Raw genomic sequence first — 27,632 nt, 5'->3', positions numbered from 1 at the left:
CTTCTTTCCTTCTTTCCTTCCTTCCTTCCTTCCTTCCTTCTTTCCTTCCTTCCTTCCTTCCTTCCTTCCTTCCTTCCTTCCTTCCTTCCTTCCTTCCTTCCTTCCTTTCATTAAATTGACTCATTTTCATCTTTGAAACTGGATCTTTGAAGAAATTTTGGCAAAAAGTATTTGCTTTTTAGTCACAAATTCATCAGAAAAATCAAAGATCTTTAAGAAAAAAGCCTTCCTACTCCTTTTTGCTTAACAATGTTTAGCACAGTGTCTGGTACATAATAGGCATTTAATAAAGGTTTCATTAGTTGATTTGTTATGAATCATTTCTTTTAAACCTCAGAATGAATATTAATATTGTTTCCAATGCAAAAGGAATGATAAAGGATTTGGTGACCTGCCTTGGGTCACACAGCTAAGAATTGTCTCAGGCCAGATTTGAAACCCACAGTGTGTAAAAGTCCTGAAGCTGGGGCAGAATGGGACCCAAGAGTCCTCAGGTAAGGACTGGGGAAAAAAGAGTCAAGTCAAAGTTAGGGGTTGGAAGGGCCTCTGTTGCTGATGGCAACCAAGTGTACTTTATTGAATGAATACAAGCTTATAAAGACAAAAACCACAAGGAAATTTTCTCATGGAAATTCAAGAAACTTTCTCATAACAAAGGTAGCCTTGAAAGAGCCTTGAGCAAGGAACTGAAGGTAGGGATATCAGGGACAATAACAGTAACTGAGAAAGGGGAGAAGCAGGTACTGATAAAACATGTTTTTCTGTCTGGGGAAAAAAGGTCTGGGAAAGGGAGCCTGGGAAAGATTATTGCCTCTATCAGCAACTCTTCGAGAAATGTGGAAACTAAGGGAATCAACTACTTTGTTGATGGGAAATAGGGAAACTGAGGGATCTCAGATCTTAGTCAGACCCTGGACCTCACCTGATATCAGGGGTCAACAGACCTTTGCCTTTTCAGACCTTGAGTCCTCAGTCCCTGACACAATACCTTCTATCTCTAGGACGGGCCCTTTATCCACTGAGCCATGTAGCTGCCCCTTGAATCTTTTAAACTAAAAATAAGAATTGTTGTCATGTTTATCCTGTTTAACAATATGGGACACTTAGATAAGAGATTGGGGCTAGTTAAATTAGTTTTTTTTTAGGGATAATTTTTCTTTGGAATGTCGGATTCATGGAAATCTTGCTTTATTCATGGTAAGAACACTGGGGGCTATATCCTTTTGAGAATTTTCTATTTTGCTAACCTCTGCACAGATTCAGAAAACTTACTACTCTATATTTCTCATTTCCCTACAGGTTTGGTGTCTGGGCAATGAAAGTCGATACCACATAAACAAGACAGTGGATGGTTCTACCTTTTCTGTAATCATTCCATCTCTAGTTCCTGGTGTTCGATACAGTGTGGAAGTAGCAGCCAGTACAGGGGCAGGATCTGGTGTGAAAAGTGAGCCACAATTCATTCAGTTAGGTAAGCCTCAATTGTTAAAAATGTTTGCAAATTCATTTTTATCATCTTTGGCCTTCTCTTTAATTTCACGAAACCACAATACATTTTTAGCTAAAGTAGAAAACAAAGGACATAGTAATTATTTTAAATTAAATCTTGTTAATGATGACTTTTTTTTCTCTCCCCATTTGGAAAAAAAATGAAAATAAAAAACATAATCTTTGAAACATTCATAGTCAAACAAAAGATATTCCACATTTTCTGTCATTATTCTTCGACATTGGTCCTAAACATGTTGTTGGTATTACATGGTTTTTATAGTAATAGTATTTGTAACTTATTTACTTAGACTAATATAATTAGAAAAATTTCAAAATCACACAAATATTATTTTTGAAAGTAGGGAATTGTGGGACTAATGTGTCAAGAATGAGAGATTTCCTACTGTACTGCTTTCCTATAAAAAAGAAACACAACTAACAGTATTTTTAGGGCTTTAATGTAGGCCAATGTTATTATCATGATATAAATTATCAGTTTTATATATTTCACCATTCTCAAAGCTGAAATTGTGTTGAATTTTCCAGTTAAGCACTATGCAAATACATATTGTGACAAGTCCTCCTTGCCAAATTATTCATGGGGTCCTCAGGGCAGGGTAAAGGAAATAGAGGAAAATAAGAAAGAACAAAGCCAGGGATTGGGAGGACCAAGAAAGCCAGTGACTTTCAAGGCAAGGTTTATTGATTATGGATTCTGTTTTATAGAGACTTTTACATACACAATGACAAAGTAATGATTTACATTGCAACACAATGGATTTGGTTTACCTCATTGAATCTATACAGAGTTTTCTATAGGCTGATAAATCAGCATGTCATTATGTAACCATCTAACCCAGATTTCCAGAGAATGCTTGCTTCAGTAGGATTTTGTAAGAACATCTAGTTACAGCAAGATATAGTGGGGAGGTGTTTGAAGCCTCAGATGAGGCATAGACCACATGTCTCATTTAGCTGAATTATGACCTCAGTGTTTCTGAGGGTCTGCTTCCTCCACAGCTTTGCTGAATGGACTTAGGCCTTGCTAGTGGATTGAGAGCCAGGCCCAGAGTTGGGAGGTCCTGGGTTCAAATTTGGTCTCAGACACTTCCTAGCTGTGCAACCCTGGGCAAGTCGCTTGACCTCCATTACCTAGCCCTTACCACTCTTTTGCCTTAAAACCAATAAACACAATATTGATTCTAAATTGGAAGGTAAGGTTTTTTTTTAAAAAAAGAAAGTATATCTAAATTTAGTTATAGATAATGTATTTTTCTAAATTTAACGAGACCATTGGATAAAGGACATGTTTCCTTTCAGCAGTTTCAGTAGAAATTATTAAATCAGAAAATATTCAGTGGAATTATTTTTGGCATACCTCTACTTCTAGCCTACAACAAATTAAATAAAATTTTTCATACCCCCTTAAGCATTCACCTGGAGCTAAAGTAAGAATTCATATAGACTTCTGCTTTTGTGATTCTTTTCTAAATAAATTCTTTTCTTATTAGGTTCTGACCTCCCCCAATTTGGCTTCTTTTCTATTAGCTCCATCCCCTTTCTCTTATCTCCTTCCCTCCTATTTTCCTTTAAGTAAGATAGTTTTCTCTATATCCAATGATCATGTATGTTCTTCCCTAATTTAACCATTCCCCTTCCCACCTCTCCCATCTTTCCCTGCACTGTAAAAGTTTTTTAAGCCTCTTTTATTTGCAATAATTTAGCCCATTTTATTTTTCTCTTTCTGTCCCTCCCAATTCATTCCTCTTTCTTGTGCCTTAATTAATCCTGTCATCTTCAACTCACAACCTTGCTCTCTGTCTATGAATGTACTTCTTCTAACTGACCTAATAATGACACTGTTTTTGGAGTTACAACAATCATTTCCCCATGTAGGGATGTACACTGTTTAATATTATTGAATGTCTTTTGATTTCTCTTTCCTGTTTCCTTTTTTTTCTTGAATCTTGTATTTGAGAGTCAGATTTTCCTTTCAGTGCTGGTCTTCTCATCGGGAATGTTTGAAAGTCCTCTATTTTATTGAATACCCATTTTTTCCCTGAAGGATTATGATCAGTTTTTCTGGGTAAGTGATTCTTGGTTGAAGTCCTACCTCCTTTGCCTTCTGGAATATCATATTCCATGCCCTCTGGTCCTTTAATGTAGAAGCTTCTAAATCTTGTGTTGTTATGCTTATGGTTCTGTGATATTTGAATTTATTTTTTTGGGGGGATGTTTGTAATGTTTTCTCCTTGATCTGGAAGTTCTAGAATTTTGGTAACATTTCTGGGAGTTGTCCTTTTGGGATCTCTTTCAGGAGGTGATCAATGGATTATTTCTATTTCTTTTTTGCCTTCTGGTTCTAGAATATCAGGACAGTTTCCTTTGATAATTTCTTACACTATAATAACTAACATCTTTTTTTGATCATAGCTTTCAAGTAGTCCAATAATTCTTAGATTATGTTTCCTAGATTTATTTTCCAGTTCAGTTGTTTTTCTAATGAGATATTTCACATTTTCTTCTGTTTTTTCATTTTTTAAGATTTTGTTTGATTGTTTCTTTCTTTTTTTTTAAACCCTTAACTTCTGTGTATTGGCTCCTAGGTGGAAGAGTGGTAAGGGTGGGCAATGGGGGTCAAGTGACTTGCCCAGGGTCACACAGCTGGGAAGTGTCTGAGGCTGGATTGGAACCTAGGATCTCCCATCTCTAGGCCTGACTCTCAATCCACTGGGCTACCCAGCTGCTCCTTGATTGTTTCTTTATGTTTGTGGAGTCATTAGCTTCTATTTCTCCAATTCTAATTTTTAAGGCATGGTTTTCTTAAGTGATCTTATGTACCTCCTTTTCCATTTGGCCAATTCTACTTTGTAAAAAAGTTCTTTTCCTCCCTTGTACCTCTTTTTCTATAGGGCCAATTCTGTCTTTCAAATTCTCTTCATTGTATTTTTGTAAATCTTTTTCCATTTGGCCAGTTATGCTATTTTAGGAATACTTCTTTTCATTGTATTTTTGTCCTTTTATCAGTTGGTCTTTTCTGTTTTTTAAGGTATTAATTTCTTCAGTATTTTTGGTGCCTCCTTTACCAAGCTATTGACTCATTTTTCATGATTTTCCTTTATTACTCCCATGTCTTTTCCCAGTTTTTCTTCTACCTTTTTATTTGATTTTAAAAATCCTTTCTGAGCTTTTCCATTAACTCTCTTTGGCCTTAAGAGCAATACCTATTTTCTTCTGGAGGCTTTGGATGTATCAGTATTGATTTTGTTACCTTTTGAATTTGTGTTTTGGTCTTTTCTGACACCAAAATAACTTTCTATGCTGAGTTTCTTTTTCTTCTGTTTGCTCATTTTCCAGCCTTTTCCTTTTTTTTTTCTTAATTAAAAAACAAACTATTAAAGTTGTACCTGTGGTAGAGGGGGAGCATTGTTCCAAGCTTCAGGTTCTTTGCACAGCTACCTTTGGAGCTAGCTGTGGGGATCTACTACTTTCTGTTCTTCCAAGGTGGTATGATATAAACACAGGTGTGTTTAATACTCTGTTGGCCTGTGCCCTGGTAAATAAGAAAAGCGCTCTTCTCCCCCTTGGAACTGTGACCAGGGTCCCCTGATCCCCTCTGGCTACAAGTCCTGGTGTTTGCAAATACTCCCAGACTGCAACCTTGGCCTGTGTATGAGTAATGAGTCTTCCACCCAGAACCAGTAAGGGATATATAATTTCCCAATAATCTCCTTTTGAGCAATTGCTGAATCCCCTCATAATGTCTGTGGCTGAGAGCTACAGAAAACTTTACTGCTGCTTCAGCTGGCCCAAGGTCCTATTGCTGTGGTGGGGCCTGCCTTGGCAGCACTCCAACTCCAACTCCACCCCAGAGCACCATTTTCCTTGTGTTGCTCTTCTTTGTCTTTTTATGGGTTCTGCTACTATCGTATTCGTTCTAAAGCATTATATCATATTTTTTGGAGGGGTAATTTTGTAGAGATCAGATGAGGATCTATATATACCTTCTCCACCATCTTGACTCTGCCCCCAAAAGTGAATATTTCTGAAAAGTTTAATATCTCTTCCCTTCAAACACTCAGTTATATCTCTGATCTCATTAATTTGGAAATTCCTTCCAACAATCACCGAGTCCCAAAGTTTGAGGGTTAGAATTGACCTCAGTGGCCATTTAGTCTGATCAGTTGACAAAATTATTCTCCAGTATAACATACCTAAAAGTGATTGTATAGCCTGTGTTTAAAGGCCTCTAGGGAAAGGATCCTATCTCATGAAGCATTTTATTCCATTTTTTGATAGCATTAATTGTTTGGAAGTATTTCCTTTGCAGCATCCATTCTCTTGTTTCTCATTCTTTCCTTTTGATTAAACAGGTTGAAAAAGTTTAATTCCTCCTTCATATAGTGTTCCTTAAGCATTATGAGATCCCCTGAGTCTTCTCTTGTCCTGGCTAAAAAAATCTAGCTTCTTCAAGCAGTTCACATGTGACATTGACTCAAGGTCCTTCACTATTCCAGTTGCTCCCTGGATATTCTCCAATTTATTAAAATCTTCATTAAACCACGGTACTCAGAACGTTATACATTACTCCAAATAAGACCTGATAAGGACAGCATAAAATGAAGTTACTTTTCTGTTCCTGGAATTTGTACTCTTCTTGAAGAAGCCTAAGATTGGATTTAAATTTTTTTTTTCCTCTGCAACATCATAGTTCTAACATAGGCCAAGATGGCTTTTAGAACAACTGCTATCTAACTAATCTTCCTCCAGCTTCTACTTTTGAAGTTTGTGTTTATATGTTTGTTTGTATCCAGGTATAAGACTTTCTATTTATTCCTATTAAATTTCATTGTATTAGATTCAGCTCAGGATTCTAGGCAATCAAGATCCTTTTGTATTCTGATTTCTCATATAGTGGGCTACATATTTCTATTAATTTTGTATCACCTGAAAATTTGATGACCATACCATCTATACCATTTTCTGATTCATTGTTAAAAATGTTAGACAGCACAAGAACCAATTCTAACAAATAATAAGCCCAGTAGGTTTTCTTAATAAATATAATGCATCTTTAATTGAATTGTGAAATGGTAAAGATGTAGCTCATTGTCGGAGAAAAATAGCCTGCTATTCCCTATTAATATTCTTATGACTATGCCTATTTTTTCTCTATATTAAACTCATAAAGATTTTGTTTAAGTGGGAAAGGGAGCATCTGCAGTAATTATTGTTGTTCTCTCAGTCGCTTTTTTTGATATTAATAAAGTCATCTATCCCTCAGATACCTCATATATAAATCCTCTACTCTCTCATAATTGTGTTGCATCTTCCTTGGCCTTGGTCTACTCTAGCTACTTTTCTCATGTTACTTCTCTTTTGTCCCATTTCTATCTCCCAATATGGGAATATGGCGTCATGGCCAAATTTTGATGATTACACTGTCTGGTTAGAGAAAAGTTTTAAAATTAATAATAACAAATCATTTCCATTTTTCTTCTGTTTGTTGCCCTCTTCTGTTCCTATCCTTAAATGCCCTTTAATTATATTGCCATGTTTTCTTTGAACAAGTTTCAACCCTCTGTTGGTTTTTTCTGCTTTATGAAGCAATACTGCTTGTAATCATTCATTATCGTTTGTAAGATTTAGAATTCATTTTATATTCTAAACCAGTGTTGTCTTTGCTACTTGTCTTTCTCTTACAATTAACCTTAGTATTTGCTAACACATTTTCTTGAGCCTTTGTGGTCCTCTTGTGGCAATTTGTTTAAGTTAAAATATGTATACAAAATTATTATAGTTGCTTTTATTGTAATTATTTTTCTATTCCATTTGTGTCAATTATTTGTTTTTAAGTAATTCATGATTGAATTTTTAAAAATGTATGCCACGTTTTCCCTTTTTCCCCCTTTTCTTTTTTTCTTTCTATTTTCTCCCAGATTACATAGAAATAATTCTAATAAATGTTTTCAGACATGTCATGTTTCCTCAATATTTATTTCTCGCTTTTTACTAATTCTCATCTGAGCTCTTACAAATCAATGATCTGAATGTAAATTGCCAGTTGATTCAGGGACAATTTCCCCAACAAGAAAAAGCTTTGTTTCAAGAGAAACTATTAGGAATTATGTTCATTTGTGGCCTAAGAAAGTTACAAAGAGCTTTAGGAAGTTCAGATTAGTTTTAGGTGAAGTTTTCAGGAAACATTTCACTGTTAAGGTATCATTTGAGTTGGACCTTGATTTTCATTGGATGAAATCTAAGGAAAGGACATTATAGTGAAATAGAATACCATTAGAAAGGTAAAAATGCTAGCTTTCAGAGAATGCTCTGGAAACAGTTCTCTGATTTGTTTGGCATATAGGTCACATTTCAGTAGAATTGGGAGAGATCAAGCCAAAAAAAATGGTCTTATAGAATAATAGATTTAGACCTTGTGGGGGGGACCTTAGAGATCATTGACTGCATCCCTCTCAATTTTGCACAAAAGAATCTGAGCCTCAGAGAAACTGTGACCTGCTCTTAAAGTAACAAACACATCATAAATGGCAGAGCTTGGATTCTAACCAAGACTCTCTTCTTGTTCTGAGAGAAATGAGGAATGGGAAGAGTTTTGAGGCAGTGAATTAAGATCATAATTTAGCTTAAGGATTAATGTTATACATATAGTGAAATATAACTCAGTATGATAAAAGGATAATAATGGGATATGAAAAATATGTTTTGTAAATCTTTGATTTTGTACATTTTTTAAAAACTAAAACTTCTTTTGGAGAATATCATTCATTAAGCACCTGAAATCAGTTTCTCAATAATTTACATGTCTTACATCTAGAGTATAATTTTTTTGTTTACTTATAAGATTTTTTCCAGTGTTCTTTCTGACTTATTATCCTCAATGTCCTTTATGAAAGCTATTGATTTCATGATACTTCTTGGATCTTTCTTTCTCATCTCCCCAAAACCTTTTTTATAACATATCCTGCCTCCTCTTTTCCTTTAGGAAATTGTTCTCTGATTAATAATTTCTCCATCATATATTTCTAATTTCACATGTTCTACATTCTTGCAAACAGGGGCCTAAAAGAGGTACAATACCCAGAGAAATTTATGATGATGGTTAGATTTTCAGATTCTATTACAGGCTACTCATGGAGATGTTTTTGAGTAGGTACATCTCCTAGTTACTTTCAAATCACATTAAGACACTGCCTCTTTTACCTTCCCTCATTTTACATGTATACCAAGGGTAATAGCTTTTAAAATACATATGCATGAATTTAGTGAAATACGTGATATTATTATTAGTGGATATTCAGCTTCAGAAACATTCAAGCATTACTTCAAGTATCTAAAAGGGCAGGAAAACAATATCAAGAATTCAGAAAAAATAAGAAACATTTATAAATATTGCAGTTTTAAAAGAAAAAAATAGCTACACTGTATTTTATATATTCTCTTTGTAGAGTGTCAGTGAGGTGGAATGGTTAGGTAGTTTGTCATGAGTCAAGAATCAATCAGTCAACTCCAAGCTCTGTGTTAGATGCTAAGTACACAAAGACAAAAATTAAAACATCCTTATTAAAACTTAAGGAGATTATGTTATATAGAGGAGGGAGCAACATGTTCATACACATGAACACACACACATATAGATGCAATGTAGTTAAATACAAGGTAATAAGAAAAGGAGCATATACTTGGAAGTCCTGGAGTAACAGGAAGACTTGGAAATAACAAATACTGACAGGTGACTCTGGACAAATCCATAATCCTTTCAGTATCTCAATCAGCTCTTCATGACTGTAACTTATAGTGCCAGTTCAGATATGCATGGGTAAAGGAGCGTTTTTCTTTTCACTGTGTTAGGGTTCAAATGGGTGGCCACCAAAGGAGCACACGAGACAATGCAAGCAAAGCAGGAGAAAGCTTTATTACCAGTGTGCGCTGGGGGAACTCAGCAAGAGAGTCCCAAGTGATGCATTCAGAGGAGGGAATTTATATGTTTCAGGGGCTGGGAGACAGGTACAGGTGTCCTGGAGCTTGATAATAACAAAACATTTCTTGATGGGAGTATTGAGTGTTGATACCTCCAGATACCATGGAAACCTTACTGTCTGGGGTTCGGGTTTAGGAGTTAGAGCTATTCTATTAAGGGAGTAGTGGTACTGTTAGGTAGAGCATGATGCTGTCAAGGTATGAGCCAAGTTATGAGCTATGAGTCTCTGGTAGCTACCCTGCTCAACAGAGCATATGTTAAGCTATGTACTCTGAGTCTCTATTTTTTTGGTTACTACAACTGGACATTCTCTAGACTATTGAATCACAAGTCTTGTACAAAAGGAAAAGTATTCTGTTTACAAAGGTAAATAAGGTAATATGTTTTAAAACATTTTACACCCCAATACTTAAAAAGTTAGATTTTTTAAAATGTAGATGTTTAAAAAGTTAAGCCTCAGTCATTTAAATAACATGTAGAAGAGCTCACCTGTGTAGTAATGTTTTTTAAATTAGTATTCACTTTATAATTTGAAAAACATCTCTTAAAGCTGAAATTTCCATTGATAACCCTTAAATTGGATGTAAATTATTCAGTGATCCTTCTTTTCACTTAGAGAATTCTCTATTTAATTATTTTGTATACACCTAAGTTACTAAGCAATTAGGAGAATGTAGTGTGTGTGTGTGTGTGTGTGTGTGTGTGTGTGTGTAGGGATAGGGAGTGTAATGACAGCCTTCCGAGGCCCCACCACTGATTGATTGTGATATAGATTCATGAAGTAGGTTTAACAAATTCCTCATTCTGTTGTACTCTAAACTTTAGCATTCTTTATATTCATTAAGCAAGTAGACTGAGAAAATAAATATATTTGGAACTAGTTTGCTTGAGTGTTATTCAACTTATGGCCTTTTATGTAGATAATCCTAGATTATATTTGTTTTAAATGATTCTTCATCTGCTTTGCAGTCCAACTTTCATTCATAAAGCTAGTTTGGAAATCTTGAATTTCCCTTCTAGAATAAAGCACACACTGCCATTTTCAGTTATTTGTAATCATTTCATATAGTTGGCTTTAGAGGCCAACAATCCAACCCCTTCATTTTACTGATGAGAAGACTGAGGTTAAGAGAATTATGGAGAATCACATAGCAAAGAAATATTTTAGATCTATCCCAAATCAATATCATTTAAAATTCATATGAATAATTTGGTGAAACATGCAATTAATCTGAGGCAGAATATGAACTAGGTCTTCCTGACTACAAGTCTAATGCCCTGTCCTCTATGTCATTCTGCCTGCCACTTATTTTATTTTTCTTTCTGCCAAAAGAGGAAGTTGCCACAGCAAGAGTGAAAATAATGTATAATACAAAGGTAATGAGAAAAAAATAGCCAAAATAGGGGTAAATGCATAGGTGCATGCATGTGCATGTTTATGCATTGTACATATATGTATAAATCTTTTTATAGGGATTCTTTGGTGTTTTAATGGTGTTTTTTGTACACATTTCATCTTATTGCTATAAATATGCATGTAGTACTACTTTATAAAATGTCAATAGTTCTAAAATTTAATATTCTTACATTATTACATAATTCTAAACTGTTTATATATTTTAATAGGGCATAAAATTTAATTTCTATGTGTTTGTAGGATGATCTAGGGAAAAATTACCTATAATTTAATTGATTTAAGATTTAAACTTTAAAAAGATTTAAAAGGTCATATTTGATTATTTTGAAATTATAAGTGCATTCCAGTTTTCCATATCATAATACAGCCTCAGCTGCAGGGAAACAAAGGATAAGAACTAGAGTGGCAGTTTTAATTCATTAGTCATACTGTACTTTATACTACTAAGCCCATCTGGCCACTTGTATGGAACTCCACTCGGCTGTCTCCATAAAATCTGAAGCAACCCAACTTAACCTTGCACAAATAGCCATGAAATCTATAAACCTAGCAGATACAAAGGGTATATTAGGAAGAAAAGAATAGGTCTGCTTCATGAACTTTCAGAGTATGAAGTACTTTTAGGCTTACTGAAAATAAAAGGATATGGAACATGAAATGAAACTTTCAGTCAACAAACTGTAGTATCCAGATGATTGTATGTGAAAAGAACCTTGACCCCTTCATAGAATGAAATCTGTAATACATTTCAAGCAAAAAAAAATTGAAAAATTAATAGGAAATGGGAAAATAATTCATATCAAAGAAGCTATTCCTAAAGTAAATGCATTCATGGAATATAGCTTCCTGCCCTTCAAGTTTACTTTTCAGGATGTGATAATTGTATATAATAGAAGAAAAAAGAAAACATGTTAATATGGACATATTATCAGCAATATTATTGAAATGTAAATAGTTTCAACAACTAGCACTCTTGAGAATGTTTTTGGAAATTAACCAGTTTTTCCTTTGTGAATCAGGTTCTTCTAACAGAAAATTTTAAAGCCAGTTAATTTAGCACTCTGCTTCTTATCTAAATATACCTGTCTCAATGAAATATACAAAAACACAACTTTCCATTCAACCAGATGTTGCAGGGAAGAACTGCTATTTGACTAAGTCAAAATCAGTAAATCTACAACACAGAAATGGAAATTTTCAGCCCACTGAAAATCCTCAATATTAATGTCTATTAGAGCCAAAGTAGAATGTTGGTTGGTAGCATAGAACAGCTGTCCTAGAGTCACTGAGAAATCTTTGTCAACATACTTTACTGTGTGCATTGTAAAATGGAAGTATTGATGAAACATGAATTCCATAGATGAGAAATGAAATATAGTATGCTTGAAGACTTTTAATATTTATGTGTTAATATAAAACATTAATTATTCTTATTTTTGAGCAACTATTTCTTCAATTTGCTTTCTGAGTATGGATAACTAAAGGGGAAATATATGTATAAACATGTACTTAAATAATTTTTTATTTTTATTATCCCTTTCTCACAGCCTTTCCTATCTTCTTAAAATATATTTTCCAAGCCATCCAGTGGTAACGTCAGTTCATTTTTTCTTTGTTCCATTTTATAATGCGTGATTTTTCGGGATACTTTTGAACAAGACACTAGGACAGAGAACCTTATGCTGTGAATTATAAGATTTGGGAAACTTTCTTTTAAAAACATAATTTTAGCATCTACCTTATGAAGAAAGCACAGTGTCATTTCAAGATGCTTTTTACTCTCATGTTTTGTATAATGTGCTTTTTAAAAGTCTGAGGAAATAACATTTTACTACTAACTGAATTTAGCTCTGTTCCTATTGAGAATGTTTTTTTCTTGACTTTCATGTTTGTATTTATTTAGAAGGATTTTTCTTGGGGACTTTACCTAAGCCCTTATTTTTGGCATTTTAAAACTTTCTACTACCCTTTTACTGCAAGTAGCATTTTTTTCTCAAATTGAATTAAAATTAATTTTGTTTTATTTCACTAGATACCATGATTTTAGGAGGCAAATGGAGATTACAAGAGCAAGATTAGCTATCACTGCTCTAAAATTTGAAAACAGACAACCACAATGCATTGCATAAAATTTCTGTCACATTAGTTGCGTGTTGAGTCTTAAAGACCTAATTAATCAAAAGATGAATTTTCAGACTCCTATGGGAATCCCGTGTCACCAGAGGATCAAGTCAGTCTTGCTCAGCAGATTTCTGATGTTGTGAAGCAGCCAGCATTTATAGCAGGCATTGGAGCTGCTTGTTGGATAATCCTTATGGTCTTCAGCATATGGTTGTATCGTCACCGGAAGAAGAGAAACGGACTCACTAGTACTTATGCTGGTATAAGAAAAGGTATTTAGCTCATTTAATTTTCTAAAATTCTTGATGTTTACCTAAGGTTGAAGTTGCATTTTTATAGGTAGTACTTATGGTATTTTAAATAATTATAAACCTTTATATTTATAATATTTTAAAGTTAAAATTATTTTGCTATATTTACCTTACATTCCATTTAAAACATATTTATTGTATATGATTTAAATTGAATATAAGCTATATGTGCACCTATGTAGCAATGTAATCATAGATATGTATGTGGAAATAATCTTTATATAATTTGCATTGACAAGAGAGATATATAATAAATATAATAAATATGGTTATGCTGACTCTTTATTTCTGTATTTTTATAACTCATGAATCTAATATGAGAAAACATGTAGAAGTTTATCACTTCTAGAGCAGTCACTTAGATAATTCATCTTTGGCTTTACATAGAAGTGAGGAAATTCCACCCTTCCTATAATCAAAATTATAAAAAAAAGAACTTGAATTTTGAATTTTCACAGTTTTGAAGAGTATGAAACAAGAGGGACAATTGTGTTCTTTGATTATTTTAGGATCAGTTATTGTTTTTCTAGATAAGGGAATAATGATTGAGAAATTGCTATTGCTGGCAGAGAAGAAAAAAGGAATTAAGATCTTTCTTCCCCCTTAATTAAAGCTTCTCAGTTAAATATATACATATTGCTGATGGCAGGGTTTCCAGTACCCAAATTTACAGTGTCAGCAGAATTTATGCTTGAATTAGTTTTATTAGAAAGGGTTTCTTTGGAATCATATGCAGTCTCCTGGGATGAAATGAACAGTGCCAGTGCTTTTCACAAGTACCTTTTCCACAAATATACATGTACTTTGGATTAATTGTTTGTATCTCTCTGTCCTCAGGAAATTTTAATGCTGTTAAAAACATATAGACATTCCTTAGAAATAAAACTTTCTCATGATTTACCAAAATTTCAGTTTTGAATTATACAGGTCACTGTTGTTCCTAATAAATATTTTGTATGATTTAGAGCTTCCATTATTGATTTTCAAAAGTTTAATTTGTATTAAAGATGCCTATCCCTTTTGGGGGGGATAGGAAGGGATAATTTCTTTGTCTTAGCTGTAAAAAATTAAGAAAACACACCTTTAAGTATCTAGGCCAAATAATTTGATTGACTCATAAGTTTCGTCCTTTAAATGAATTAGTTATCATTCCACAAAGAGAAATTCTGTTCAGTGGATGAAGAGTCAGTTAATCCACCACCTGAAAAGCTGGGGGGGGGAGCTCTGAATCTTTCATTAGATGGTTGTCATATTAGCAGCATCAAATATATCTTCAAACATACCATTTTAAATACAGAGTCTGTTGCCTCACCAGGGAATCAAACCTAAAGTGAATTGTTGTACTCATTGCAAAGTATTGACTATAGCTCATACCCAATCTGTTTTCAGATTTAAGACACATATATTACCATATAAAAACTTTTTGAATAAAAAGAAAATGAGAAGGTTGCTCTATTTTTGAAATTGGTGTACTTGTGAAATTTGCAGAGTTTGGGTTTTTTTTTACTCTAGTTTGAATTTGATTAATGTGAGTCTGCCTCTTTCCTTACATCTTATAATCAGGTGTCACATCCATTATATGACTTTTTTATGTAGTTGCACATATTTAATATCTTCAATTCTCTTGGAATCTCAAGATATATAAGCAAACTGAATTTAACTTCTGAAATCCTCTTTTCTTCTTACTAATATTCTTTAAGCATGCCGATCAATGCTTATGCATTCTTTCTGTAAAACCTACTAAACTTATATTGTTGTCCTTTCATCTAGCTAGTGTTTTAGCAGAAATCATAGAACATAATTACAAATGTAATTTGATGAGGTTTTGATTCTGATTTCTGTGCCCTAATGGCACAGAATAATGAAATAACTATTTTAATATATTTCTTCATTTATTTCATTCATATATTTATATATTTCATCAGTACATTTCTTCAAAAATTCCTCTTCTACATGTTGATATTTTTAAAAGGAACATGTTTCTACACTGAAAAATCATGTTCATAATTTCAAGAAAAAAGATGTGAAGCATTTTGAAGAAATAAATGTGAAAAAGCCTATTGATCTGTAAATTATTAACAATTTTTTCAACCTTTTTCGCCTCTGGCTTGACATGTTAAAATACTTCAGTATCCACACTTGCACATAGACACTCATATTGGGCAGAAAGACAGTTTATTAATGGAAGCTTTGAGAATTAGGTTGTCCTTTGGTGTACTCGCTGTGAAGGTTTCATTTAGTTTTGACTTCTTTTAATTTTCTTTTATGTTCCTCAAACTGGAGGTTAGCAATTGACTTAAGAGAAGAAATGACAAGGACCTTTCTTATTTTTCCTATGTCCTTGTGATTGCAAATTAATGTTGAGGCACTCCCTTCTTGTTTGAATAGCTATAGTTTCATATGTGCCTTTTTATTTATTCATTTATGGACTTGTTACTATGCTTCTGTAATTTTTAATGTAGCTAAATTACTGTGTGATAAAACCTGACTGTGGAGTGGGTGGGGTGGGTAAGCCATAATAGAACTCTTGACTTCTGGGATAGAAAATGAAGGTCAGTGCATTGAATTGAGTAAACAATATTTTTGTTTTTTCCCCCCTCTATATATAGTATATACATAGATATAAAGTAGCTTGTGTTTCCTGGAGTGGGCCCCCAATGATACTATTTGTATCCCAAAGGCCTTAATCCTAAAATAAATTTCATAGAAACGTGAACTATATGAAATGGAAAATACACTTGGCAGTGCTCTTACATAAAATATGCAATCAGAATTTCATTTCCTCTGTATCAAAATTATATATAACTAAATCTTAATCTCATCACTGTTATAACTAGATCAGACTTTAAATTAATTTGAAGAGCTTGGAAAAATAAGTCAGTCTCCTCCTTCTATGAAATCACATGGAAATTGTTCTTGTGTCATGTAACATACAGAGGGAAGTGTGAGATGATAGAAAGAATGAGGGAGGCAAAGGCTGCCTCTTTTAAGATCTGCAGTTTTGTTTCAGGCATTATTGATTAGATTAAGATTTATAACTAGAGATAGAGTAAAGGTTTTCAGAGGACTAGTATTCCATTGTTAGATTATCATGTGTAGGAGGTTACATGTATACAAAATCACAGACAGACAGACAGAGAGCACTCTCAGAGAGCTTTTAAAAATAAAGTGTAGAAATTGCAGTTTTAAAACATCCAGACTTTGGTCCATCCAGGATTTTTCTGCAATGTCAAAATAAACAATTGGAAATGTAGCATTTACATACTTCTATAGTGAGATGTTAGACATTTCTTGTTGAAGCTAATCAAAATGAAAGTTAAATTTTATAATTCTTTTTGTTCCATGATTGCTTTATTCTGAATCCTTAATAGTTTCCTTTTAATGATCATTTACTTACTGATTTATAGATAAGGTTCAAGCAAGATCTTATACTTGTTCAAGAATCTATCATCCAATGTTTTAATATGATTAATAGTTTAGTATTCATGTCTGCACTAAGACTATGACCTAAATGAAGAGTCTAACCCAGGCTAACCCAGCTCTATTCCTCTCCTGAGTGTACTGCAATGTTAGCTACCTCAAATTGATACATTTAGAGGCAGTCTTCTTTTTTAACTGCATATTTGATTTTATTCATCTATCAATGTGACAGAACAACTGGCTTAGTTATTTACATTTGTTTTATGTTCAACTGTCTGCTTGATTTATACTAATGTGATATGTTCCCCTTCTCTCTTCAGCTTAATAACTGGTTTATATTTTGTTTTGATTTTTCAGTCCCGTCTTTTACCTTCACACCAACAGGTATATATTTGTACTTACCCTCACCCTGTCCTTTGTTAGTTTGGCATGTATTATACTATATTTCACCTTTTCTAATATAACCAACCCAGAAGCTGTGCTAAAATGAAAAAACAAATTTAATAGTGGCAGACATGCATGTGTTTGAATAGAAATCTTAGGCACTGCTTTTCATCTATATAATAGATTTATTTATTCATGACTTCACATTGAATCTTACTATTTGTTTGCACTATTTTTATTAGAGATACACTGTTTCTACCCCAAGGAACAGTTTAACATGCTAATGATCCTGTTGATTATTTTCTGACTTCATTATTTTCTTCAACATGACTTTTGTAAATTTTTTACATATACAGTTCTCTTTCTTATCATTCTCTGCTATAGAATCAACCTTTTAAAAGAAGTTAATTGTAATGTACAGCATACTTAAAGAATAAAGCTTCCATTTTATTAGGTCAAGATCCTGATAATCATGACTATTCAGTTTGTTTGGTAGAGAGCCCTCTTCTTTCACATTACCATTAACAAAAAAAAAATACCTGTAGTATTGTCTCCTATGTTTTAATCCTATTACTGTAATTACTGGAAGCAGTTATCTCTCCCTTGCAGATTCCTAGCTAGGAATTGTAATGGCGAGAATTTGGCAGATTTTAAAAACACATTCCTAGTAAGAAAGTGCACAGCTGTTGAATCCATCAGAATTTGCAGTGAAGCTTATCATTTTAACCCCTTTTTAGCTCACTATGAACAACTTTTAAACAAACACACAAATAAATAAATAAATCAAGGGTCAAAAGCATAAAGCTATTTGACTTTTGCCTTCAGAAAGCTATTTTTTAAATAATAAGAATGTGTTGGGTGGTATGAATAGGTGTAAAAGTAATTAACCTAAATTACTTAAGTCAGTAGTAGGATCTATAAGTCAGCTAGTCACATATAATTTGTATAGTAGTTTTTTCTCCTTTTTAATGGTTATCTTTACTACTGGCATTTTTTTCATTTATTTTTTTCCAAATAAAATCACAGATTGTAAAGTTTATGTGATAATACATGTATAACGTAGATTGAATTGACAGCTCTGGGAGGGAGGAGAGAAGAAGGAAGGGGTGACAATTTGGATTATATAACTTTGGAAAACTTATATAGAAATTTGTTATTAAAATTACAAATAATAAAAAGAAAAATGCATGAATGGGAAGGCATTGTAGAGATATGTAATTAATGGTATTTTGCTGAATAATGGATAAATGAATGAGTTCTATTTTTAATCTTGATGACGCATTTAGAAAAATGGTTATTTCCTAAAATCATTGTCATAACTTAAAAATAAATTAATTTCTCAAGAAAATTGTTCCCTACTTGAGAATGGTATCATTAGATGTCTGAGTAGGAAAAAAAACATCTCTTTTAGAAAGTACTAAAAATGCACATCATTTGCAATATCTAATGCAATTATTAATTATTCCTTTCTTTTGTAACATTCTAGTAACTTATCAGAGAGGAGGAGAAGCAGTGAGCAGTGGAGGCAGGTAATTACATTGTTTGTTTTAGATTTTTAAGAAGCAAGAAATAAATCTCACAATTGAACTGAGGTTTATTAAGGATGAATGATGTATTGTAAGAAAGGAAAATGTGAAATCAATATTTTCTTAATTTTGGTACCATTTAGCAAGTTTATTTTTACTGTAGAACTTGATTCATATCTTTTCACAATAAAATACATGGTTCCCTTTGTAGAATTGATTTGAACTCTTTCAACCCAGTTGCTGTTATGATTGGAACTAGTGTATTATTACGAAATGAACACCAGAGGGAGCACATTAACCAAAAAAAAGAAGAGACTTGATTTAACAGATGATTAAAAGCATCAGAGTAATTAAGTTGTGTCATTTATTGAGATTAAGAAATATAGTTGTTTCAGAGATACCACAAAAGAAAGAAATATTCATTGAGATAACCTTCTTAACACAACAGCAGCTTGTAAATTTTTGTTGTTCTGTTCTGATTTTGTAGATGCATTTAAGCCATCACTTACAATAAGTAATAATCTAAAAGAAGAAAGCAGGATACCTTATTTAATTAAAAAGCTTTTTTCTGTAAACATTTAGATAAAGCTGAAATTGAATCTAATACATATGTGTTTCATGGATTATTGTTTAATCGGTGATAATATAGCCACAGTATGGTCACAAATTATAATTAGGTTTGGCTACACCTGTGCAAGCCACCTGGTTTTGACTTTTCCTGGGTAAGAGATAATTTTAAGAAGACAAGAGAAGTTTATACCAGGTCTAGTTTAGTATGTGCAAAAAATCAAAAGAAAAGCTTCCACGTAAGACCTATTTTCTATTTGTGCCATTTATAAAAATGCATCCAGAAAATGGTTTTGGATATTTGGCATTGAACACTGATTTTTCTCTAAGGGAATAACAAAGGTTTTTTTGCTCTGCTATCCATGTTTATCTCATATCAATAGAGTAAAATAGTTAGTGGTTCTTTTTAAGAATTTCCTTTCTTTAGTTCTCAATTTGTTATTTGGGGAATTAAAGCTGGACACATTTTTGTATCCTTTAGAATAGTCAGAAATTTAAGTATTCATAAAAGAGCTTCAGGTCTAGAGAACTTGTCTTTTAGGAGGCAATGGATTAATGTGTATCTGTCTGCTTTTATCTATCTGTCTTGCTACCACTCTATATCTTACTAAAGACCTTTAGTTAACTATAATCAATCCATTGGCAAGCATGTACTCAGTTAACTATTATTTGCTCTGTGTGTAGGTGTTTGCTTTTTTTAATTTTGTTTTGCTTTTGGCGAAGGAAGTTCTAAAATCCTGAAGAAGTATAAACAGGTTCTAGATCTCATGTTTGTAATCTAATTTTTAAAAAAGTGCATATACAAAAAAGAACATTTGGAGCAGGACAATTTCTGCTAGTAGAGAGAGAACACCTATCATGATTTATCCTTCTATTTATTTCTCTGTATTATATACCCACACTTATATCTGTAAATAGACATTTTAGAGTTTAAAATAAGTGCTTTTTCCCAAATGGAGTTAAGATAAGCCAAGTGTAACGTAAGGAATTTAATAATTCCATGTCTTCCAAATAATGTGAGAAAGTCTGAACTAGATGTCCATAGCCCTGGATTCTAGATTTCTTTTCTGACGTTAAAATTCTTCCTCTGTAAAATGAAGAATTTAATAATTATTTAAAATCTTCTCCAAATTTTCAAATCCTATGATTCAAAGTATTTTTTAAAAATACAAATTTGATGGTTGGAAGGGGGGAAAAAACCTCACTTTATCAGTGATAGAAGCTAGCTAATAAATGTGTTTGCTTTATAGGACAATGGAGGTAAATTATAAATACCCATCAACTCCTCTCCTACCTTAAATATTCTTTTTTTTTTTTTAACCCTTAACTTCGGTGTATTGTCTCATAGGTGGAAGAGTGGTAAGGGTGGGCAATGGGGGTCAAGTGACTTGCCCAGGGTCACACAGCTGGAAAGTGGCTGAGACCGGGTTTGAACCTAGGACCTCCTGTCTCTAGGCCTGACTCTCACTCCACTGAGGTACCCAGCTGCCGCCCCCTACCTTAAATATTCTTAATCAGCCCGCCAAACTAGAATATAAAGCATCAGAAAGGTATGGGGTGGGGGTAGGATTGTTGTTTGAAAAGCATAATGTTTCTGTAGGAACAGAACAAATAAAAACCTAAGTAGTTTCTCTTAATCAAGTATTGATCAACTATATTAAAATATATTTTAGACATAGGTGGTAAACATCCATATTCCTTTCCTTCTTTTACCTTGTATATCCTCACCAAACTGCAAAGCCTTATAGAAACTAAGGTTAACATTAAGGTCATAAAGCTGACCCTTCCTAGCTATTTTCTTCCTTAAGTTAGAATATATGTTTCCTGAGGTAAGGATTGTAATGTAAGTGTGTATAATATACATATAGATAGATAGATAGATAAGATAGATAGGTCAATAAGTGTATATGAGTATGCATATTTATATTATGTACATATACAGAATATGTTTACACATTAAATACCTAATATCTAAATGTGTGTGAGTACATGTGTGCATATTCCTTTTTCTCTTCTTGATAAGCAAACATGGAGCAAGAAGAGAACTCCTTATTTATAATAACATTAAAAAATGCTAGCTTGTTAAAATAGAAATAAAAGCCACCAAACTTAGAAGAAAAAAAAGCAAACACCCACATCTCCAGCTTCTATCAAAACAATTGCCTTTTATTTACTACTATTACTCAGTAGTCATTTTCGGTATATCAGTGTACTGATGATATGAGCTGTTGCTCTTGCTTAGGTTCCAAAGATATATATCTGACTATCTGAGTCACTTCTGAAGTTGAAGTTTTGTGACATTGTTTTGTTGTCCATATGAATTTGTTTTTTGAGGCTTAAATATAAATTTTACATACACAATTGATTAGTCAAATCCTTCTGCTTTTATCATAAGCTTATAAAAGCTTATCATAGGCTTATAAAAGCTTGTTTGACCTTAGCCTTCTGGTATGAAGTGGAGGACTTTGAAAATCCCAAAACAAATGATTGCCTTTGAAACTGATATGGAAAAAGAAGGATATCCATTTAAGTCTGTATCTTTATTTTTTGGGTTTCGCTTTAGATATGTGATTTCATTGCTATAGGAGATGCAAACTAGGAACTTTACAGCAATATACACCCTGGAATTGCCTACACCACTGAAAGAATTAGAGCCTTGCCCATTGTTAGATGGCCAGTGTATGTTAGACATAGAACTGTACCTAGGCCTTTCTGCTAAATAGATAGCTCTTTCCTGTACTTCTCATTGCCTTTTTAAAAAAGAAAAATCTTGAATTAGTTCAAAATTATTGTAAGTTAGACAAATATTCTGGATGTTTTCTTAACCACTTGAATTTTGAACTCTATGAAGAACAGAATATATAACATTTGCTGTTATTAGATTACTTATTCATTTTTATAATTGATTCAGAATCTGACTAATCTATATTTGACCTGCATGTCTGACTTTTGTTCCTCCTTTATGCTATCTATACTATCTTTTAGGAGGAAGAAGAAAAAGGAAAAGGACAATTAATCATATGTGCAACACTTACATTGTGCAAGGCAAACCCATTTTCCCAATAACATTTATTGGATCATAGCTTTCCCACCTACCTCTAAAAGACAAAAGCACACTATGCCTAAAAAAACATATCTTTGTAGGAATGTGAAATTGTGAGGATAAAACACTGACTATACTGTTAGATATTTTGATATGTTGGTTATTTTTGCTGAACTGGTGAAGTTTTTTTCCTACTCTTTATTACATATTTTATAAAGTAGGCGTCTCAGGGTTAGGGAAGAAGGTAGAAGGGTGCATTTGGATTGTAGATAACTTGAAAATAAAATATATCAATAAAATTTATTTTAAAAAGAAAATTACAGCTAAAAGAGGCATTAGAGCTCATCTAATGATGTAAAGAGAAATGTGAAATGTGAGGAGCTCCACAAGATAAATCTTGAATTCCTCTATTAAAATGCATACACCTTAAGTATCTTGTGTGAGTGCATATACACCCATAAACACATAATGATGAAATTTCTATTTTGAAGTATTAATTTTATTTTTAAAATTGATCAGACTGCTTCTGTCAGATGGTAAGGCCTAGTTTGCTCTGTAATAATAATAATAATATTAATAGCAATGGACAACTGAAGTTTGGCTAAAAATGAGATCATTTCTATATTGAGCTGAATCTTATTCTTCAAATCTTTTTACCCAATTACCCAATTCTAACTGTTTTAGATGTATTAGGTCATTGCAACATCTAGCAAGCAGATTGGTGTTTGGGTTGACAAAAACAGAAATTATTCATTACATTTGGATATGTAAATAACTATTTTCACAGTTGTTTTCAGAATAGGACTATTTTGATTGCTGCTTTGTATATACTAAGAGGCTTATTTTTAATTCCAATACTTTACTTAAATGCCATTTTTATTTGTACATATGCATTTAGGAAGAAATCTTTAGAGAATTTCAGCATTTTTCCCAATTAAAAATACATGATATATAATCTAGGCATTGGATTTTGCAAGAAATTATTTTAAAATAACCGTGTTTTCTGTAACATTTCTTTTATTGACTAAACATGGAGCAGAATTCATAGAGGGAAAGATGTCAGATTCTTATTCACAGATTATTTGATGAACAATTATTTTAGATTAACAAAGAAAATTCAAAACACAAAGTGTTTGTGATAGAAAGTATAGCATCTATATGTTTAATTTTTAAAAATGTTTTATATTTTTATATAATTTTTATATTTTTTTATAAAGTTATAGGTCATCAGCTCTTTTTACTGAATTATCAGATGGGGAATATGTTGAAAAAGTACATGAAGAATGCCATTTTTGGCCTCCATTTCATTCATTAGCACTGTTGAGCCCAAACCTCTGTTAATGAAAATAAAATGTTAAAAGTAATATTTCTTAGGATGGACATCTGCTTTTTCCCATATTTAATTAATGTTTTTCCCTATATTGATGAAGGGATGTATGACCTTTGGTAGACTGTCATCAAAAAATTCTGACAAATCTTCAGACAAGTGCACTGAAAAAGAGAATCAGAAAACCACAATTCTATTCTATAATATACTATTTTGAATGGAAACATGTACTTAATATGAGGAATCCATTAGCCTTGAGTAAAATGACATTCCTTAATAAAATTTAGAAAGAAATCACCTTAATAAAATACTGATTTAAATGTATCTAAAAAACAAAGTGCATGGAATACAGGTTAGGCTACTAAAAAACAGAATTGATATACTTGTGACAACTATTGTGCCTATGGTTTTGTATTCTAGTGTTTATTTTACAACCTTTTCCTAGGAAGTTTGTTTTCCTGAAAATCAGGAAACCTTAGGTTCTCGTCAGGGTTTTTTCATCAACTACCTTTGTAACTGAACCTCACTTTCTACAAAAATTTGAATAAGGCAACCTCTGTAGACTCTCCAACGCTTAAGATTTGATGGTTCTGTTATTTATAGAATTTTGTATATTATTTTTATAGAATTATAGAATTTTAAAACTGGAAGGTACACTAGAAGGTACCCTAGAAGTATTCTAATAGAACACTTCTGCCCAGTGCATGAACCATAATCTGTAAGTCTAATATTGCTGTTCTACTTGACAGTTATATAAAAAAATATTTTTGCTTATGCTTGTAACATTTGCATTTTCTTTAAAGGCCTGGACTTCTCAATATCAATGAACCTGTCACTCAGCCGTGGCTAGCAGACACTTGGCCCAATACTGGAAATAATCACAATGACTGCTCAATCAACTGTTGTACAGCAAGCAATGGAAACAGCGATAGCAACCTGACAACTTATAGCCGCCCAGGTTAGAATACAATCTTCATTCTTTAATTATTTTTTGGGAGGTACTAAGCTTTACCCCCATTCCCAACACACACACACACACACACCCCTTTACTATTTTACCTGTTAAAATAAAATGTTTCTGTAATTTCTTCTTTATTTCTTTTGCTCCTTTATTCATTATAGCAGAAGATGAAATCCATCAGGAGAAACTTGAATAATCTATATTATGTTGTTCAAGATGATAGTTGTATGAAATGTTTTAAATAAAGTATTTTTATAGCTAAGTTCTATTTTGTGACATACACATTTCCAAGATTTTTGACCTATTCTGGCTTAGTTCCAAAATGGCTTTCAACAAAGTAAGATTTATATATATACTTGCACCTGACTTATCAATAAATGTTGAGAGTGGAGATGGGGTTTCCAGACAAAGGGTCAAAAGTCTCATTTTTATCTGGATTCTTATGTAATATTTACTCTCTTCCCTGTTGTATCAGGAAATATCAAGATCATAAGCCCCTACATTGTCATTTAATAACACATAACACCACCCCAACTCTTATTTTCTTCTGCTTAAGAGGCTATTCCAGCACAATTCCTCTCATCCAGACTCAGATAACATATTTTAATTCTTCAAGAATCTATGATTTCATCACTTTAGGTCCTGAATCCATTAGTCCAGATTTTGATATCTCAATACCTTAGTAGTTGGCCTTCATGAGTTGCTACAGTTGAAAATATCCACCACATCATGGTCAGCCTTCTAGTGATGAGCCTCTCATATACAAACATGAAGTCTCTTATTAGATCTCTACTCATTCTTCCCACTGTGGTATAGGGCCTTTTAAAATCTTTCAATGATATTCCTTTTGCATATAAGAGGCACTTCCATGCTACAATAACTCATTAGATTAAGAATTAAGTGGAGAAGCAGAATAAGATTATTATGTTAAATAAATTTCAAATTGAACTTTTGCTTAGTCAATAAAGGAATTAACTAAGGAATTGCTTTGTATACTGTGTAAGTGATACGCAGATACAAGGAAGTATATTTGACATGGTTCCTTGTTTTTGAAGAACTCACAACATGCTTGAATAGATAAAAGTAAGTTTGAAGTGATACTGAAATTGTAGTGCTGTGTCTGATTCATATAGCACAGTTAAAGTAAAACTTAATCAGGCCTGAAAACATTCATAGAATTTATGAATTTTATAAGATTTTTTAGTGAACTTGTTGAGTAGTAAACTTATTGTGTAGTAAGATCAAGTCTTTAATAAAACTTGTCCATGAAATCCTAATTTACCAAACTAAGAATATTAAAATATACCCTCACCCCTCCTCATGATTTAATAAAATATACAAAAACATTTTTGTTTTGTAATTGAATGTACATGATATGAAAAGTATATCCAAATGTTTCTTTATATAGCTTTCATTTTTCTCTCTTCAATGACTCACAAAAATGAACTGTAACCTAAAATTAAATACTGAGATAAACATGATTTGTTGGATGTGACACCTACATATCAAACGGATGAAGCAAGACACATTATTTTAATTCATGTTGAATTCTTTTCTCTGTCATGAAAATCTGTTTACAACATAATTTTGATCTGAATAGAATGTGATTTTACTTTAACATTTAAAACTGAGGCTTTAAATAGTTCCAAATTTGTACATCAAAGTTGAGAGTTGGTTTATTATTAGTGGTGTTCAGCATAGTAAATTTTTATTAAGCACCTACTAGTTTTACTGTTGTGATGGAGCATATAATCCCATAAACATTACTTAAATGATAATCAGATTACGAGTTAACATGGGAGGAGTAAAAAAGATATTTCAGGTCTGCTGGGTAGCTCAGTGGAGTGAGAGTCAGGCCTAGAGACAGGAGGTCCTACGTTCAAACCCGGCCTCAGCCACTTCCCAGCTGTGTGACCCTGGGCAAGTCACTTGACCCCCATTGCCCACCCTTACCAATCTTCCACCTATGAGACAACACACTGAAGTACAAGGGTTAAAAAAAAAAAAAGATATTTCATTTTTTAAATTTTATTTCAATCTTTGCATGACCTTACCTGGTCTATCTGTTTATTTGTTTTTATTTTTTATTTAATTTGATTGGACTTGTGAATTCATTTGGTTTAAGGAGTTTCCAGTGAGGAAACTGCCTCCACAAATACAAGTCTGCAAAGATTTTTTTTGTAGTGTATAGTCTTAGAGTGTTTCCTGAGATAATAAGGGATTAGGTACCTTGCTCAGGGACACAGAGCCAGTATGGATCAGAGGTGGAACTAGAAGCTATGTTATGCTGTCCTAATAAATCATTTTTATAAAAGCTTTTCACTGTTGTTGCTACTTTGATATTTCAAGGAACCTGTTAAATGAATTTCTGAAATGATTAACATTAAAATCAGAGAATCACAGAAGCTTGAAAGGATTTCAAAGGCCATTTTCTCTGACATATCATAGTAAGAATCTTTTCTACAACAGAGTAATCTAGCCAACACTTGAAGACCTTCAGTGAAGGGAAACCTGTTTACTACCTCCTGACCAGTCCATTCCACTTCTCAGTGATTAAGTATTAGGAAGTTTGGTTGTTTTTCCTCTGAAATACAACAGAAGCCACCCATTGTTCCTATTCCTTACCTTTGAGCCCAAACAAAATCAGTCTTAATTTTGCTTCAACACAATAGCCCTTTAAATACTTGAAGATGATTTTCATGACCCCTCAAGTCTACTTCAGCCTAAATATACTTAGCACTTTCACCTAGTCTCTATATAAAATGTCTCCGTGTCCTTCACCATTTTAGTTGCATTACTTTGGGCATTACTAGCTAATGATATGCTTTGTAAAATGTGGAGCACAGAACAGGACTGAATTCAATGCTTTAAATATATAGTTTGATCAGAACAGAATATACCAGGTCTTTGTTCTCCCTATGCTTCTCTTAAATAGGCTCGTATTATGCTTTAGAATTCAATATGTGATAGGAGAAGTATTTATCAGAGTCCTACACAATGTGGTCTAGAATTGTTCTTTTTTTCTTAAAATGTATTGAAACCAATCCTGATATTAGATTAGGTCC

General features: G+C 32.8%; 1 protein-coding gene across 1 annotated transcript in view; it reads left to right on the top strand.

Moving 5' to 3' along the window:
• ROBO1 (roundabout guidance receptor 1) overlaps nucleotides 1-27,632 on the top strand; it is a 1,014,586-nt gene that overhangs the window by 921,257 nt on the left and 65,697 nt on the right. Inside the window, exons 18-22 of the mRNA XM_044670323.1 lie at nucleotides 1,300-1,471; nucleotides 13,103-13,300; nucleotides 17,117-17,143; nucleotides 18,630-18,672; nucleotides 24,410-24,564. Coding sequence (XP_044526258.1) covers nucleotides 1,300-1,471; nucleotides 13,103-13,300; nucleotides 17,117-17,143; nucleotides 18,630-18,672; nucleotides 24,410-24,564 — 595 coding nt within the window. The remainder of the gene's footprint in view (nucleotides 1-1,299; nucleotides 1,472-13,102; nucleotides 13,301-17,116; nucleotides 17,144-18,629; nucleotides 18,673-24,409; nucleotides 24,565-27,632) is intronic.

The sequence above is a fragment of the Gracilinanus agilis genome, chromosome 3 (genome assembly GCF_016433145.1).
Source record: "Gracilinanus agilis isolate LMUSP501 chromosome 3, AgileGrace, whole genome shotgun sequence".
In the NCBI taxonomy this organism is placed as follows: domain Eukaryota; kingdom Metazoa; phylum Chordata; class Mammalia; order Didelphimorphia; family Didelphidae; genus Gracilinanus; species Gracilinanus agilis.
Note: the sequence above shows the minus strand (reverse complement) of the source record. Positions and strands in the feature narration are given on the sequence as shown.